At 39.8% G+C, this 15861-nt stretch overlaps 1 protein-coding gene across 1 annotated transcript in view; it reads left to right on the top strand.

Annotated features, from left to right (window-relative positions):
• HERC5 (HECT and RLD domain containing E3 ubiquitin protein ligase 5) overlaps window positions 1–15861 on the top strand; it is a 50735-nt gene that overhangs the window by 20132 nt on the left and 14742 nt on the right. Inside the window, exons 13-16 of the mRNA XM_011932393.1 lie at window positions 2817–2971; window positions 10388–10501; window positions 11286–11396; window positions 13341–13511. Of these exons, the coding sequence (XP_011787783.1) occupies window positions 2817–2971; window positions 10388–10501; window positions 11286–11396; window positions 13341–13511 (551 nt within the window). The remainder of the gene's footprint in view (window positions 1–2816; window positions 2972–10387; window positions 10502–11285; window positions 11397–13340; window positions 13512–15861) is intronic.

A 15861-nucleotide genomic window follows, 5' to 3' on the forward strand; every position in this document is an offset into this window, starting at 1 on the left:
AAAAATTAGCCGGGCGAGGTGGCGGGCGCCTGTAGTCCCAGCTACTCGGGAGGCTGAGGCAGGAGAATGGCGTAAACCCGGGAGGCAGAGCTTGCGGTGAGCTGAGATCCGGCCACTGCACTCCAGCCTGGGCGGCAGAGCGAGACTCTGTCTCAAAAATAAATAAATAAATAAATATGTTGCCATGTGTGCTTTCTGTTTATATAAAGATTACATTTTATTTTTACTGAACTATTTGAAAATAAGTTGAAGACATGAGATTTCACTCATAATATTTCACCATTCATCTAAGAACATGGAATCTGGCTGGGAACGGTGACTCATGCCTGTAATCTCAGCACTTTGGGAGGCTGAGGCAGGCAGATCACCTGAGGTCAGAAGTTCAAGACTAGCCTGGCCAACATGGCAAAACCGCAACTCTACTAAAAATACAAAAATTAGCTGGGCTTGGTGGTGCATGCCTGTAATCCCAGCTACTCGGGAGGCTGAGGCAGGAGAATTGCTTGACCTGAGAGGCAGAGGTTACATTGAGCTGAGATCGCCCCACTGCACTCCAGCCTGGGCGACAGAGTGAGACTCTGTCCCAAAAAAAAAGAACATGGAATTCTATATTACCCTGGCATCATTATCATATCTAAGAAAATTAGTCAAAATTTTATAATATTATCCAATATCTAGGTCATATTCAATATCTAGGTCACTTCTATTCTTTTCCCAAAAAAAGTATTTACAGCTTTTTTTTTTCTTTTTAAATCTCATTTGAGGCCAGGAGTTGGAGGCCAGCCTGGCCAACGTGGTGAAACCCCATCTCTACTAAAAATACAATCAATCAAAAGAAAGGAAAAGAAAAAGGAAGGAAGGAAGGAAAGGGAAGCGGAGTGGAGGGGATGGGAGAGGAGGGGAGGGGAGGGGGAGGGAAGGGGAAGATGAAGGGGAAGGGAGAGGGGAAAGGGGAAGGAAAGGGAAGGGGAAGAAAGGGGAAGGTGAGGGAAGGAGAAGGGGAAGGGAAGGGGTAGGGGAGGGGAAGGGAAGGAGAAGGGGAAGAGAAGGGAAGAAGGAGGGAGTGAAGGAAGGAATGAAGGAGGAAGGAATGAAGGAGGAAGGAAGGATGAAATCCTGGTCAGATGTCTTGTAGACTGTACCACATCCAGACAGTCTGATTGTTTCATCCAATCCCTGTATTTCCAGTATACTGCAAGTAAGTTCTAGGGGCATGAATAGATTTAATGGGATTTTTGACATACATAGCATATTCAGCTCAAGGAAGTCCATTCTTTATGTTTTATTAAAACTGGGTAACATGATAAGTGGTGAAAAGCTACTTTAAAATGGTTTTTGTTTTTTAAAATGCTGAAATATGTTTTCTAAGAGTTAAAAATCTCAGACTGGGAGGACAAAAAGAAAATTATGCAATCACGAACAATTTTTAATTTTTAACACATTATACTGTTTCATCTCAGCAAAAATGTGATTAATTTTGCTCATATATTTTCACAAATTAATTACATCAGGTTTTTAGTTCTATTAACTGTAAAGGAACTTTTCCAGGATGTTAAATTATTAGTAGTATTTTTTAATAGAGACAGGGGCTCACTCTATCACCTTGCTGGAGTACAGTGGTACAATTGTAGCTCACTGTAATCTTGAATTCCTGGGCTCAAGCAACCAGAAAGTTAAATTCTAAACTTGTAATAGTAATTGTATTTATTCAGCGAAAAGTTTGTTACAAGTGTGCTTTTGTAATTATGATATATACTAAAATATTTTGTTATGTGTTTCAGAAAATATTGGCTACTTTTTTCCTTCAAGAATCTAAGTAAATTACATGATAATTATATTTACCTTCCTTGTAAAGGTCAAATATGCAGAGATAATAAAATAGTGGTTACTAGTGGATGGGGTGGAAAGGAAATGTGGAGATGTAGTTCAAAGGCCACAAAGAAGCAGATGTGTAGGATCAAGTTTAGAGATCTACTAGACAATACAACAGGAGGACTATAGTTAATAACATTGTATTAGGGATTTTATTGTTGTTAAATAAATAGATGTTAGCTGTTCTTGTTATAAAAAGAAAAATTTTTTTTTGAGGTGGGGTCTTACTCTGTCACCCAGGTTGGAGTGCATTGGCACAATCTCAGCTCACTGCAGCCTCTGCCTCCCAGTCTGAAGTGATTCTCCCACCTCAGCCTCCCAAGTAGCTCCCGAGTAGCCTCCCGAGGTGGCTCAGATACGTACCACCATGCCCAGCTAATTTTTGGTATTTTTGGTAGAGACCGAGTTTCTCTATGTTGCCCAGGCTGGCCTCGAACTGCTGAGCTCAGACAATCCACCTGCCTCAGCCTCCCAAAGTGCTGGGATTGCAGGTGTGAGCCACCATGCCTGGCCGGCAAAAATATGTTAATTTGCTTCTATAGTAACAATTTTACTATTTATATGTATCCCATTACATTTTGTAGGCCTCAAATAATAAGCTGGTGAGGTGGCTCACGCCTATAATCCCAGCACTTTGGGAGGCAGAGGTGGGCGGATCACCTGAGGTCAGGAGTTCAAGACCAGCCTGGCCAACATGGTGAAACCTTGTCTCTATAAAAATACAAAAATTATCCAGGCATGGTGGTAGGTGCCTGTATTCCAGCCACTCAGGAGGGTGAGGCAGAAGAATTGCTTGAACATGGGAGGCAGAAGTTGTAGTGAGCTGAGATTGTGCCACTGCACTCCAGCCTGGGCAACAGGGCGAGACTCCGTCTCAAACAAACAAACAAAAAAACACAATAAAACTCATTTTTAAAACAATTTGCTTTCCTTGTATTCCTCAGAAGAGTATTGGGCAACTCTGCAAGAATCCACTTTCAGCAAACTGGTCCAGATGTTTAAAACAGCTGTCATATGCCAGTTGGATTACTGGGATGAAAGTGCTGAGGAGAATGGTAATGTTCAAGCTCTCCTAGAAATGTTGAAGAAGCTGCACAGGGTAAGAGTTCCTTTAGAAACCTCTGTGTTTTTATCTAGCAGTAAAAATTGCCTTGCTTTCAGCTGGCTTGCATCTTAAGCAGACTCCTGTGAGACATATGAAGTTTATATTGCTATTTTTTTAAATGTTGTTTTTTGTAAATTACATCATACATATAAAGAAATATATATATATAATACCTATTTAGAATTCAAAGAAAAATAATAAAATAAACATTAGTGTCCTTACCACTCATGTTAAAAAAATACAACATTTCCAGTACTTTAGAAATACCTGTGTACTTTAGAAATACCTGTGTACCCCTCATGGATTGTAACCTCTCCATCTCACAGAGATAGTCATGATCCTGGATTTTGGGATAATCATTCCCTTGCTCTTACTGTTTTAGAACTATATGTATGTATTTATAGACACTATGATGTTTAATTTTGCTATTTTCAAAATTTATGTCAATGGAATACATGTTTCTTACACTCAGTGTTGTTTTATAGATTCATCCAGATTAATGCTTATGGCTGTATTTCATTCATTTTCACTCTGCAGTATAGTTCATTGTATGAATATACCATACTTTGCTTATCCATTCCAATATTGACAAATATATATGCTGTTTGCAATTCTTGTGTTTTTTTTTTTTTTTTGGTCTTGTTGGGAGTTCCTCTATGAGAAAACATTGCTGCTATAATATATTTTTGCTCATAATCTCTTGGTGTTGTTGTGTCAAGAATTGGTTCTAGTTTTCATACCTAGTTCTACAATTGATAAGCTATGGATATGTGTGTGTTGCTCTTTCCTGGTAGTGACAAACTCTTCAAAAGCAGTTGGACCAATTTAAATTCTCTCCAGGAGATGATGAGAATTCCCGTTGCTCCATTTTGAAAATATTTTTGATACAAAATGATACCAAATTATGGTTTTAATTGTATTTCCCTGGTTCAGATGTGCTAGAGCATATTTTCATGTTTATAATTGCAGTATTTGTTTCCTCTTCTGTGAAATGCCTGTCCTTGACTTTTGTTCATTTAAATGATGTTTGACTTTTTCTTACTGATTATAGAATTCTTTTATTTTGGATACTACTCCTTTGTCAATGGTATGTGTTGCAAATATTGTATCCTAGTCTTTTGCTTTATGGTGTTTTTTGACAAACTCACATTCTTAATTTTATTGTAGATAAATTTGTCAATCCATTTCTTTTTACTCCTTGTGTCTTGTTTTAAACTTCTTTTCTCCCGTAAAGGATTTTGATTTGTTCGAGACAGGTTCTCCCTCTGTCATCCAGGCTGGAATGCAGTGGCTCAATCTCAGCTCACTGCAACCTCTGCCTCCCAGGCTCCTGTGATCCTCCCACTTCAGCCTCCAGAGTAGCTTGGACTACATGTGCAAGCCACCATGCCTTGCTAATTTTTGTATTTTTTGTAGAGATGGGGTTTCACCCTGTAGCCCAGGCTGGTCTCGAACTCCTGAGCTCAAATGATTCACCCACCTCAGTCTCCCAAAGTCCTGATATTACAGGTATGAGCCACTGTGCCCGGCCAATATTTGACTTTTTCTTAACTGCTTATAAGAATTCTTTCTATTTTAGATACTACTTCTTTGTCAATGATATGTGTTGCAAGTGGTGTATCCCAGTTATAGCTTGTCTTTTGCTTTTATAGTGTTTGGCAAACTCACATTCTTTTTTTTTTTTTTTTCTGAGACGGAGTCTCGCTCTGTCACCCAGGCTGGAGTGCTGTGGCCGGATCTCAGCTCACTGCAAGCTCCGCCTCCTGGGTTCACGCCATTCTCCTGCCTCAGCCTCCCACGTAGCTGGGACTACAGGCGCCGCCACCTCGCCCGGCTAGTTTTTTGGAGTTTTTAGTAGAGATGGGGTTTCACCGTGTTAGCCAGGATGGTCTCAATCTCCTGACCTCATGATCCGCCCATCTCGGCCTCCCAAAGTGCTGGGATTACAGGCTTGAGCCACCGCGCCCGGCCACACATTCTTAATTTTAATGTAGATAAATTTGTTCGTCCATTTCTTTATATAGTTTTACTCCTTGTGTCTTGTTTTAAGCTTTTTTTCTCCCATAAAGGTTTTAAATTATTACCCTAAATCAGGGGTCGGCAGCTTTTTTCTGGAAAGGACCAGATAGTAAATATTTTAGGCTTTTTGCGGCATGTGGTTTCTGTCACAACTGCACCTACTCAGCTCTTCAGGAGTAGCATGAAAGCAGCCACAGGCAATACAAAAATGAATGGTCATGGCTATGTTACCAGTAAGACTATAAAAATAACAGAGGGCTAGATTAGGTCTCTAAAACTGCCCTAGATAGTCTTCTAAGAGGACAATAGCCAAGGCCAGAGGAAGAGTATAAATGGAGGCCTATATACCATATGTCTAATATTTAAAAGGTTAAAAACCTGTCTAACAAACTGTTAATAAAATATACTGCCCTCCTCCTTTGACAAATAAACCTTCATAATGACAGGGGAGGCCAGGTTTGAATTTAGAAATCTCAGTCTTCTTAAAATTCTACATTGAAAAGTGGCGGCTTGCTGGGTTTGATGGCTCATCATGCCTGTAATCCCAGCACTTTGGGAGGCTGAGGCAGGCAGATCACAAGGTTAGGAGTTCAAGACCAGCCTGACCAACATAGTGAAACCCCGTCTCTACTAAAAATACAAAAATTAGCTGGGTGTGGTGGGCGCTCCTATAATCCCAGCTGCTTGGGAGGCTGAGGCAGGAGAGTCACTTGAATCCAGGAGGCAGAGGTTGTAGCGAGCCAAGATTGTGCCACTGCACTCCAACCTGGGTGACACAGCAAGACTCCATCTCAAAAAAAAAAAAGAAAAGAAAAGAGAAGTGGTAGCTTAAATGCAGCCCTCTGCTCTTCTTTTCTTCCCTTGGTTTTGTCCCACACCAGAAGGCGTGTCACATGCCCATATGTGGACACCTCAGCCCATATGTCTGAGTTCTATCCCACCTCCCACCATAGACCCTCCTTAGCCAACCCTGAGGCTGGAGGGTCTCAGTTGTGACATAGTTCACTCTCTAGAGACCAAGCAAGGGGAGAGGCCTGTGCCAGAAGCAGACCTGGAACCATTTGAACATGGAATCCTAGGTCCTAGGTATATGTAGCCCAATCTAGAAGGGGATGTGTGGGCTGAAAATAGACAGGTCCCCTGGCCCTGCAGACCCCTTATTCTGGGGGAAGAGGCTTGGCTGGAGGAGAGCCACTGCAAGAACCATGGTCCTAGGGCAGAGGACTCTTGTCCAGGTCTAAAGGAAATACTGACTTTAGCTTTGCATTCCACAATTTACTGTTTAATGCAATTAGAAACGTACTGTAAATTTATTTTTATTATTTTTAATACGAAAAAGTTACCCTAGCACCACGTATTGAAATACTGCCTTTTCTCCATTGATAGGCAATACAAACTGTTGTGAATCAAGTTTCCATGTGTGGGTTTCAATTTTGGGTCCTTTTGTACCATGAGTCCCCTATACCATGGGTCCTTTTGTATGGCTGTACATTAATTGTTCATATCTAGTAAGAGAAATACCCTAGCCTTGTTTCTGAAGTGCGTCTTGAATATTTTTGGCATACAAATTTTGCTAAAAATTTACCATATATATTTCTAAATTGCCTTGTCAGGTTATATACAGAGACACACACACACACACACAGTCTTATTGAGAATTTGATTGGAATTACATTCAATCTATAGTTAATTATTTATATTTCTGTGTTTCACTATATTGACATCTTTACTATTGTGAATCTTCATAGCATCTACCTCTCCACTTATTAGTTGTCTTTCAGTAAAGTTTTGTTATTTTACTATTAAAGTCTGTTTAGTCAAATATATCCCAAGACATTTGCATTTGTTACACTATTATAGTGTCTTAAAATTATATTATCTGTTGTTGGTGTATAGGCATGCATTGATTTTTTAATATTAATTTTTTTTTTTTTTTTTTTGAGACAGAGTTGCCCTCTGTTGGCCAGACTGGAGTTCAGTGGTGTGATCTCTGTTCACTGCAACCTCCACCTCCCGGGTTCAAGTGCTTCTCCTCCCTCAGCCTCCCAAGTAGCTGAGATTACAGGCATGCATCACCATGCCTGGTTAATTTTTGTATTTTTAGTAGAGACGGGGTTTCACCATGTTGGCCAGGCTGGTCTCGAACACCTGGCCTAAAGTGATCTGCCTGGCTCTGCCTCCCAAAGTGTTGGGATTACAGGTGTGAGCCACTGCACCTGGCCTGAATATTGATTCTTATATTCAGCAAATTTGCCAAATTCTCAAATTTGCCAAAATTTTGAATTTTTTATAATGTTTTCTTTTTTCAGTCCATATATGTTTTATTATTTTCCTTTGTCTTGCTCCAGCTAGGGCTTCTAATATGATGTTAAATAGAGGTGGGGTAAAAGTGGGTACTTCTTTGTGATTTTAAAGGAAATTTTTTTTCATGGACTATTCTTAGTTTCCAAAGGAAATGCTTTTAGTATCATTTACTTACAGGGGTTTGTTGTTGTTGTTATTGTTGTTGTTGTTGTTGTTGTTTTGAGTCGGAATCTCACTCTGTGCCCAGACTGGAGTGCGGTGGTGCAGTCATGGCTCACTGCAGCCTTGAACTCCTGGGCTCAAGTGATTCTCCCACCTCAGCCTCCTGAGTAGCTGGGACTACAGGCATGCACCACCATGCCCAGCTAATTTTTTCATTTTTGGAGAGACAGGGCCTAACTATGTTGCTCAGGCTGGTCTTGAGCTCCTGGCCTCAAGTGATTCTCCTGTTTTGGCCTTGGTCTCCGGAAGTGCAGGGATTACCCGGGTGAGCCACCACACCAGCCCTATAGGCTTTTTTTTCCCTTTTTTTTCTTGAGACAGAAAAAAAAGAGCCTGTTGTTCAGGCTGGAGTGCAGTGGCACGATTTTGGCTTACTGCACCCTCTGCCTCCTGGGTTCAAGCTATCGTTGTGCCTCAGCTTCCTGAGTAGCCAGGAATATAGGCACATGCCACCCCGCTGGGCTAATTTTTTAGTTTTTAGTACAGATGGGGTTTCGCCACATTGCCCAGGCTGGTCTCCAACTCCTGACCTCAAGTGATTTTCCCACCTTGGCCTCCCAAAGTGCTGGGATTACAGGCTATTTTCTATTAGGTTTTTGAAAATAACCTTTGTAGGTTAAGGGTATTTCCCTCCTTTTAGAAATTGTTCCACATTTCAAATCTAATTGAATATTGACTCTCTTCTTTGAAATTCCAGTTATTGATATGTTAGACTTTCTCAGTCTATTTGGCATGTCCCTTAAGCTTTCTGTCATATTTTCCGTCTCATTGTCTCTCTGTACCCCATTCTGGATAGTATTTCTTCAACCCTGTCTTCCAGTTCATGAATTATTTTTTCAGTGATTTTGGTTGCTATTAATACTACCTTTTAAGTTTTTATCTCAAGTATTAATGTTTTTCATTTCTAGATACTCGAATTTGTTCTTTAAATTATAAATAATTTGCTCATTATTTATAATTTCTTCGTTCTTTTCACACTTTCCTTTTATTTATCTGAATATATATGCCTTATAACTCAGGTATCTGAAGTCTTTGCAGGTCAGTTTCTGCTGAATCTTCCTCCTGGTGTCTTTATCCTCATGTATTTTGTGATTTGTGTATGTGTGAGAGCTGTCCGTTTTCCTTGGAACTTTATCTTTTGGAATTACCTGAGGACTGGCTTTCTTCACAGAGAATTTTCTTCTGCCAGGCTCCTGGAGATACCACCAGTTTGGTAGTACTTTACATTTTTGGCTTGAAGCTTTTTAGAATTTGGTGGTAAAGTTGAAGGAGAGCTCTTTTGTAATTATAGATCCTATGGGGGATAATTTTTCCCCAGCTCAGCACCATTTGAACTTGGAACAGTTTGCCTTGTGGTCCTGGGGTCAAGGTGGAGGTAGAGTGATTGATATGGCAGTGAAGAAAAGAGCTTATTCATTTCTAGTTCATCCTTACCTGATGGTTTAACCCTTTTGGGTCTCAGACTTTTGGGGATAACTTCTATGGACTCCCCAATTTGAACAGTCTGGGCTTTGCCTCCTTTCGCCAAAGCCCCAACCATTGAAAATTGAAGTTTACGTTCACCAGGTTGGGCAGATGCTCTCAAGGCAAATGCCACTTTCATTTGATTTTTGACCTGATTATTCCATCTACCTAAAAAATCAGTAATGCCTTTAAACATGTTTGTTATAGCTTTTCCTGTATTTCTAGGTGTTTTCAGTGGATCAGGGTACCTAATATATCATACTGCTGAAGAAAAAAACTGCCATACTATTGAAAAACAATGGCTATTTTCAACAGTTTTAAATTTTTTATTTTACAAAAGGGAAAGGTTAATGACAAATAATTTGTGTTTTGAAAAAATGAGAAATTTATTGAAGAGCTCTGGGAAGGTGTATTCTAACAAGCTTTTGCTACTTACAAAGAGAATCACAAGAAATACTGAAGCAGCAACAAAAGAAATCTTCAGGGGATCCCGCTTTGTCCTTTGACCCTAATAGATAACATCAGAATATTTGATATTTGTCAGGCTCCGCACCTCAGCAGGAGGCCACCAGGAACCATGAAGATGAAGCACCCACTTTCTCTGTGACTCTGGAGACCTTGAGGCTAATAATGATAATGCAAGGCCAAGATCATCAGATCCAGAGAGCCATAGTTACAGGGTGAAACAGTCTCACCAGGCTTTGGGTGGTAGTACTGGGAGGCCTGGAATATTTGAGGTCTGGATGAGAGTCAATAAAAACATTCTAGACACATGGTTTCAGTGCATATAGCCAAGATGAGTTTTTAGAAGACCACCTGAGAGTAATTTATTTCAGGATAACGCCCATCCAAGTCAAATACTAACAGTCACTAATGCCCGAAGTGTCTAGTGTCATTATTATTCATTGTCTTCACAACATGCCAAGGTGTTCATGTGTCTGTCATAATAGTCATAATAACCCTGATCATATCATATGAGATGGAGGGTTGGAAAATTTCCTCTTGGTAGGGGAATGTTCCACAAATGCCTCAGCAGAGTGAATGTCTATAAGGTGGTATATTATTAAGTCCTGAAGACTAAGACCCGAAGAACTGTACTCCAGAGTACTTTGGGATACTGCGTTGTTTTTTTTTTTTCCTTTGGATTGAAAGTTCTTTAAAATTTTTCTATGAATTAAAAATAACTAGAAGTTTATCATTATATCATCAGTCTCTACTATTAAATCTTAGATATTTATGTTCATGAAAATTTGGGGCTTTGGCAATGGAATTGGATAGAATTTTATTCTGGTCATTATAAGGATGTTTCATTTACAATTTAATTTGATAATCTAATTAACAGCTATTAAGCAAAATTGTCTTTAAATATAAAACTTTTTCACAAGTCATATTTTATTTAAGGTAAACCAGATGAAATGTCAACTACCTGAAAGTATTTTCCAAGTAGACGAACTCTTGTACCGTCTCAATTTTTTTGTAGAAGTGTGCAGAAGATGCTTGTGGAAAATGACTGTGGTAGGTATAGCATGTTTAAAGGGGGAAACTGATAATCAGTGAGTTAATATAGGCATTTCTTGTCCTCTGCAAAATTGCACAATAGAAATAGCAGGGCTTGTGGGAAACGTGAAGACTCCTCAAAATCTATGCAATTTTGTAGTCAGAGTTCCAGCAGAAAAATGATTGACATCTTGGGAGATGACTATGGGAATATGAGGACTAGTGGAGCTCTGATACCCTTAAAGTGGTCATAGAAGGCAGTGAGACTCATTAGGAGTCAAGAGCCAAGACCTGTGGGTAGAGTGTCTTGGATGTAAGCACTCCTTTTTTATTTTCTGAAAATACAGTTGAAGGGCTCCTACTGCCAAGGTAGCAGCTGGCCCGAAGTCTCTCTTTCTTTCTCTGAAGGTTATAATTCTCCTTCTAGCACATCAACTCTTGCCCAGCAAAATTCATATATGAGCTAACCAGCTACCCATGTTATATTATTCTCTGTTTACCAAATGCAACTGAGCTTATTCACATGGCAGAAACTCAGGTTTCAGCAGAACAGAGTCTTTGGGAAAGCATCCAAAGATTATAATTAATTGCTAAATTAAATGGGCACTAAACATTCTCTATATACCTTTCATTGATACATATAAAACACATTTTCTACTACTAGTACTATGGACCAGTAATTTGGATTGCTTTTGTTGGAAGTGCTGAGACCTTAAACCATCAGGGATGTAAGGCTGTGAGGTAAAGTGTAAGGTTTCTCTGTCACTTAACTTATCAGAATTGCTGTCATTTCCATTTTTAGGATACTTCAGAAAATGCAGGATGCTGGGTCATATTCAGTCACTTTCCATTTATCTTTAATCATCTGTCGAAAATTAAACTACTACATACAGACACACTTTTAAAAATAGAGGTATGTATGCCTATTTGTCTTCATTAGCATAAATCACATGCTAAGTGCCTTCTTAATCATGCAATATTTTGGGGGTGATAAGAGAACCACCTACCAGTGAAACCAATGGTTGTGGCATTCAAGTAGCTTACACTCTAATGAAGAAGGCAAGGCAGACTGTCATAATTTGGATCATCTTCACCTTAAGGCAAATTAGGGCCTTGGTAGCAAGGGATGGAGCTTGGACAACTGGCCTAGTTGTTGGGTTTTTACCTGAAGTTGGCAGTGGCAGCCTGTAGTCTTCTGAATAGTACTCAAAGAGGTGTAACAGACTTGGGCTTGACTAGCACCTGTGTAAGGAGGCACAATCTAATGAAAAGATATGGTAGCAGGAATAGAGGTGGCTGAGGATTCCTGAAATTAGGAGCCCAATAAATGGCTACTACTCTGTGATGGTGCCATAATAGAGGTTTGTACAGATTCCCCCTTTTCTATATACAGTACTGTTACTAACTGAGGTGGTTATGTTTGTAGATATATCCAGCAAAGTGGATGGATATTTTATCAAACGTTAACAAAATATTTTACCACCAAAGTAGTAAAATTGGGCAATTGAAAATTCCCAAGGAATTGTATGAGATAATCCCTGCCTCATTGCAATTTTATAAGGATTAAATTTGTTAATACAGGTAAAGCATTTAAAACTGCCTCACACAAAGTACCCAAAGGGTTGGGTATTATTATCACTTTTACATATGCAGACTTATGTTATATGTATGTATAACACTCAAATATATGTCCTTAAAGCAGATAGTTTAATATAATGCATTTACCATAATAAAAATGGGAAATTGATTTATGAGTTCTGAGTATGACTATAATGAAATAGTTAACAAAGGGAAATCAAAGCAAAAAAGATAAAAGAACTTTGTTTTGCTTCAACTCTTACAACCTATTCTCTCCTGATTTTAAACAAGGTTCCAGAGATAATTTCGTAGAAGTAGTATTTGACTACTCCTTTTTCTGCTAAAAGCATAGACTTTTTTTTTTTTTTGAGAGCGTCTCCCTCTGCCACCCAGGCTGGAGTGCAGTGGCATGATCTCGGCTCACTGCAACCTCCACTTCCTGGGTTCAAGCGATTTTCCTGCCTCAGCCTCCCAAGTACCTGGGATTATGGGCACCTGCTGCCACACGCAGCTAATTTTTGTATTTTTTGTAGAGACAGGGTTTCACCATGTTGGCCAGGCTGGTCTCGAACTCCTGACCTCAAGTGATCTGCCCGCCTCAGCCTCCCAAAGTGCTGGAATTACAGGTGTGAGCCACTGCACCCGGCTCCAAACCATAGACTTCGGTGACCTAAAATTGCCATTTGGTTTCTGAATGGACATTCTGTCTGTCTGTCCATCTTTCCCTCTCTCTTTCCCCGCTTGTCTCTCTTTGATTAACTTCTTAGGTAAATTCTCCCTTAAAATCTCTTGTCTAGGTTTTTTTTTTCCTGGAATAGGCTCTTTGGTGACATCTCTCACACCTGGATTTTTTTCCTGCAGCCTTTTTGCTTTCTAAGCATCTGAACTTCTCTTCTGAATGAGAAAGCATCATGTTGCAGTGCACTGTTTCAATGGATACCAATACATCTCTTAGCCTGTAAATAAGTAGCTTTGGTATCTTAAGCATTAATAGTTGTGTGTATAGGAGAAAGTGGTCTGATAAAACCTGCAGTTGGTAACTTACTTGCTCATCCAGGTTGGCTCCACAAAGGCTTTGATTCTTCAGGTCCCTTGTTTCCTCTGCTCACTGAGACTAAATACTAATGTTATCATTTATCTTCAGTGGTGCATATAAGGTTCTTTTCATAAAGGTGACCTGCACTTATAAGCAGAACCAGTTTATTCTGCTTTCCAAATTTTTACTTTGAGAGGACCAATGGTAAAATGAAGTGTAATATTTCTGTTTCTGTTTTCCTAGGGTAAAAAACATAAAGCTTATCTTATGTCGGCAGCAATTGAGGAAGAAAGAGAGTCTGAATTCGCTTTGATGCCCACGTTTGATCTAATAGTCAGAAGGAATCACTTGATTGAGGATGTTTTGAATCAGCTAAGTCAATTTGAGAATGAAGACCTGAGGAAAGAGTTATGGGTAAAGTGTAATTCTCACTTAATGTTTTTGCTGCTGAGAAAAAAACATAAAAAAAAGTAACAAAGGGTTTCATAGGAAGTTATCGTCCTTTGCCACAGAGGTTGTTTATTTTAGGGTTCCTCTGATTCCCTAGTTTGCCTTTGAGTTTTGGGTGATAGCTGTGGGCACCCATTGAGTATGTTTGGGCTAAGAACAGCAGGCAAAGTGGTTGTTCTCCCCACACCCTGCTCAGGTAGATAGTTCAGTGTTGGCCCTAAGAGGTACAGTCCCTTCTGAGGTCTGGCCTAGCCTGGCTAGCTCCACCCTTGAAGGGTTTCAGTGAGATGGTTAGCATAGAGGAGAATTAAGGGGTTGTTTTTCTTCTTATGCAATAACCTAAATTGGCACAGGCATAGTGACTCACACCTGTAATCCCAGCACTTTGGGAGGCTGAAGCAGGTGGATCACCTGAGGTCAGGAGTTCAAGACCAGCTTGGTCAACATGGTGAAACCCTGTCTCTACTAAAAATATAAAAATTAACTGTGTGTGGTGGTGGGCATCTGTAATCCCAGCTACTCGGGAGGGTGAAACATGAGAATCACTTGAACCCAGGAAGCAGAGGCTGCAGTAAGCCGAGATCATGCCACTGCACTCTGGCCTGGGTGACAGAGCGAGACTCTGTCTCAAAAAAACCCCGAAAATAATAATAACCTAAATTGCTTTGTAGAAAAGAGAACTTTCTCTTAAAATCCTAGTTATTTTGGGGTATAATTGTAGATTTGACCATGTTCGGAAGATCTGTAACTGATTTTTTCTTTAATTACCATATAATTTGTCTTATTAGTAAATATTTGATACCGAATCATAATGACCAGTAGATCTTTTGAGTGCTGTCCTTGTGGCAAGAACTGTTGTAAGTGCTTTGTACCTAATTTTTTAACTCTTTCAACAACAGTACGTGGCAGATTCTGTTTTTCCCTCATTTTACAGATGGGGAAACTGAGGTACAGAACTATTAGGTGACTTATCCAAGAGTAACCCAACTGATAAGCATCAGAGCCAGGATTTGGGCCCAGCCATTAGGCACTAGACTTTCTGCTTAATCAAGACAGATAAAGATTGACCTGATAATATTAGTAAATGGAGTATTTTTGATTGAGGACCCTAGTTTATCACTTCTACTCAGATTAAAGAAAGATTGACTTTACTAAGTCTCAAGATACTGATGTAAAAGCATATTGCACCCGGACACAGTGGCTCATGCCTGTAATCCTAGCACTTGAGGAGACCAAGGTGGGCAGATCACCTGAGGTCATGAGTTCGAAACCAACCTGACCAGCATGGTGAAACCCCATCTCTACTAAAAATAAAAAAATTAGTCGGGTGTGGTGGCAGGTGCCTGTAATCCCAGCTACTTGGGAGGCTGAGGCGTGAGAATCACTTGAACCCGGGAGGTGGAGGTTGCAGTGAGCCAAGATTACATCACTGTACTCCAGCCTGGGCAACAGAGCAAGATTCTGTCTCAAGGAAAAAAAATATATATATAGCAGGTTAAAGTTGGCATTTCCATGTATTTTTGCACACAGATAATTGTATAACTCTAATGAACTCATGTGATTCTATCCTTTGCCAGTCAGTCCACTCGATTATTTGAGTTCCACTTTTATATATCGTTCATCCAGTTTTTAAATGCGGGTAACACTCAGCATTTGCCATTTGCAGGCTCTGTGTGAGATATTTTACATGTATGACCCCTGTAATCTTTCTGATAATCATGTGGGAAAACAGGCTTTATGAGATCAGGCAGCTTGTCCTTAGTAAGAAGAGGGGGAAGGGTTTGACACCTGGTCTTGCTACAGAGATTTTTAATATTTCACTATTTCACCAAGAGGAATGGAAGAGGCATGCATCTAAATAAAGAAACTGGTAAGAGGAGCTTTCTGGAGATGCTAGTAGAACATCTGGGTAGAAATGTCGAACAGGTCTTTGGAAGGGACTGTCAATCAGGAGAGAAAATACACTGAATCTGAAGGTGAAATATCTACGAGTGGTAAACAAAGTTTACGGAGAAAATGAACCTCCAGGGAAAGAACAGAGAGAAAGGACAGAAGTGTTAGGATAGAACTGTTTGCAATTCTGGTTCTAGAAGTTAAACTAGCAGGAAAAAGAAGAGAGAAATAAAACCATGAAGGGTGCTTCATAAGCGAAAGCAAGGGAGAAGAGTGTGTCAAGAAAAAGGACATGATCAGAAGTGGAAAAGGAGTTAACGAAATCAAAGAGATGAGATATGAGAAAAAGTCCTTGGAGTTTGGTGATTTACAGTTCTTGGTCTTCTTGGAGAGACCCATTTAAGTGGAGAAGTGGATTTGG

Source organism: Colobus angolensis, unplaced genomic scaffold (genome assembly GCF_000951035.1).
Source record: "Colobus angolensis palliatus isolate OR3802 unplaced genomic scaffold, Cang.pa_1.0 Scaffold123, whole genome shotgun sequence".
Taxonomy (NCBI): domain Eukaryota; kingdom Metazoa; phylum Chordata; class Mammalia; order Primates; family Cercopithecidae; genus Colobus; species Colobus angolensis.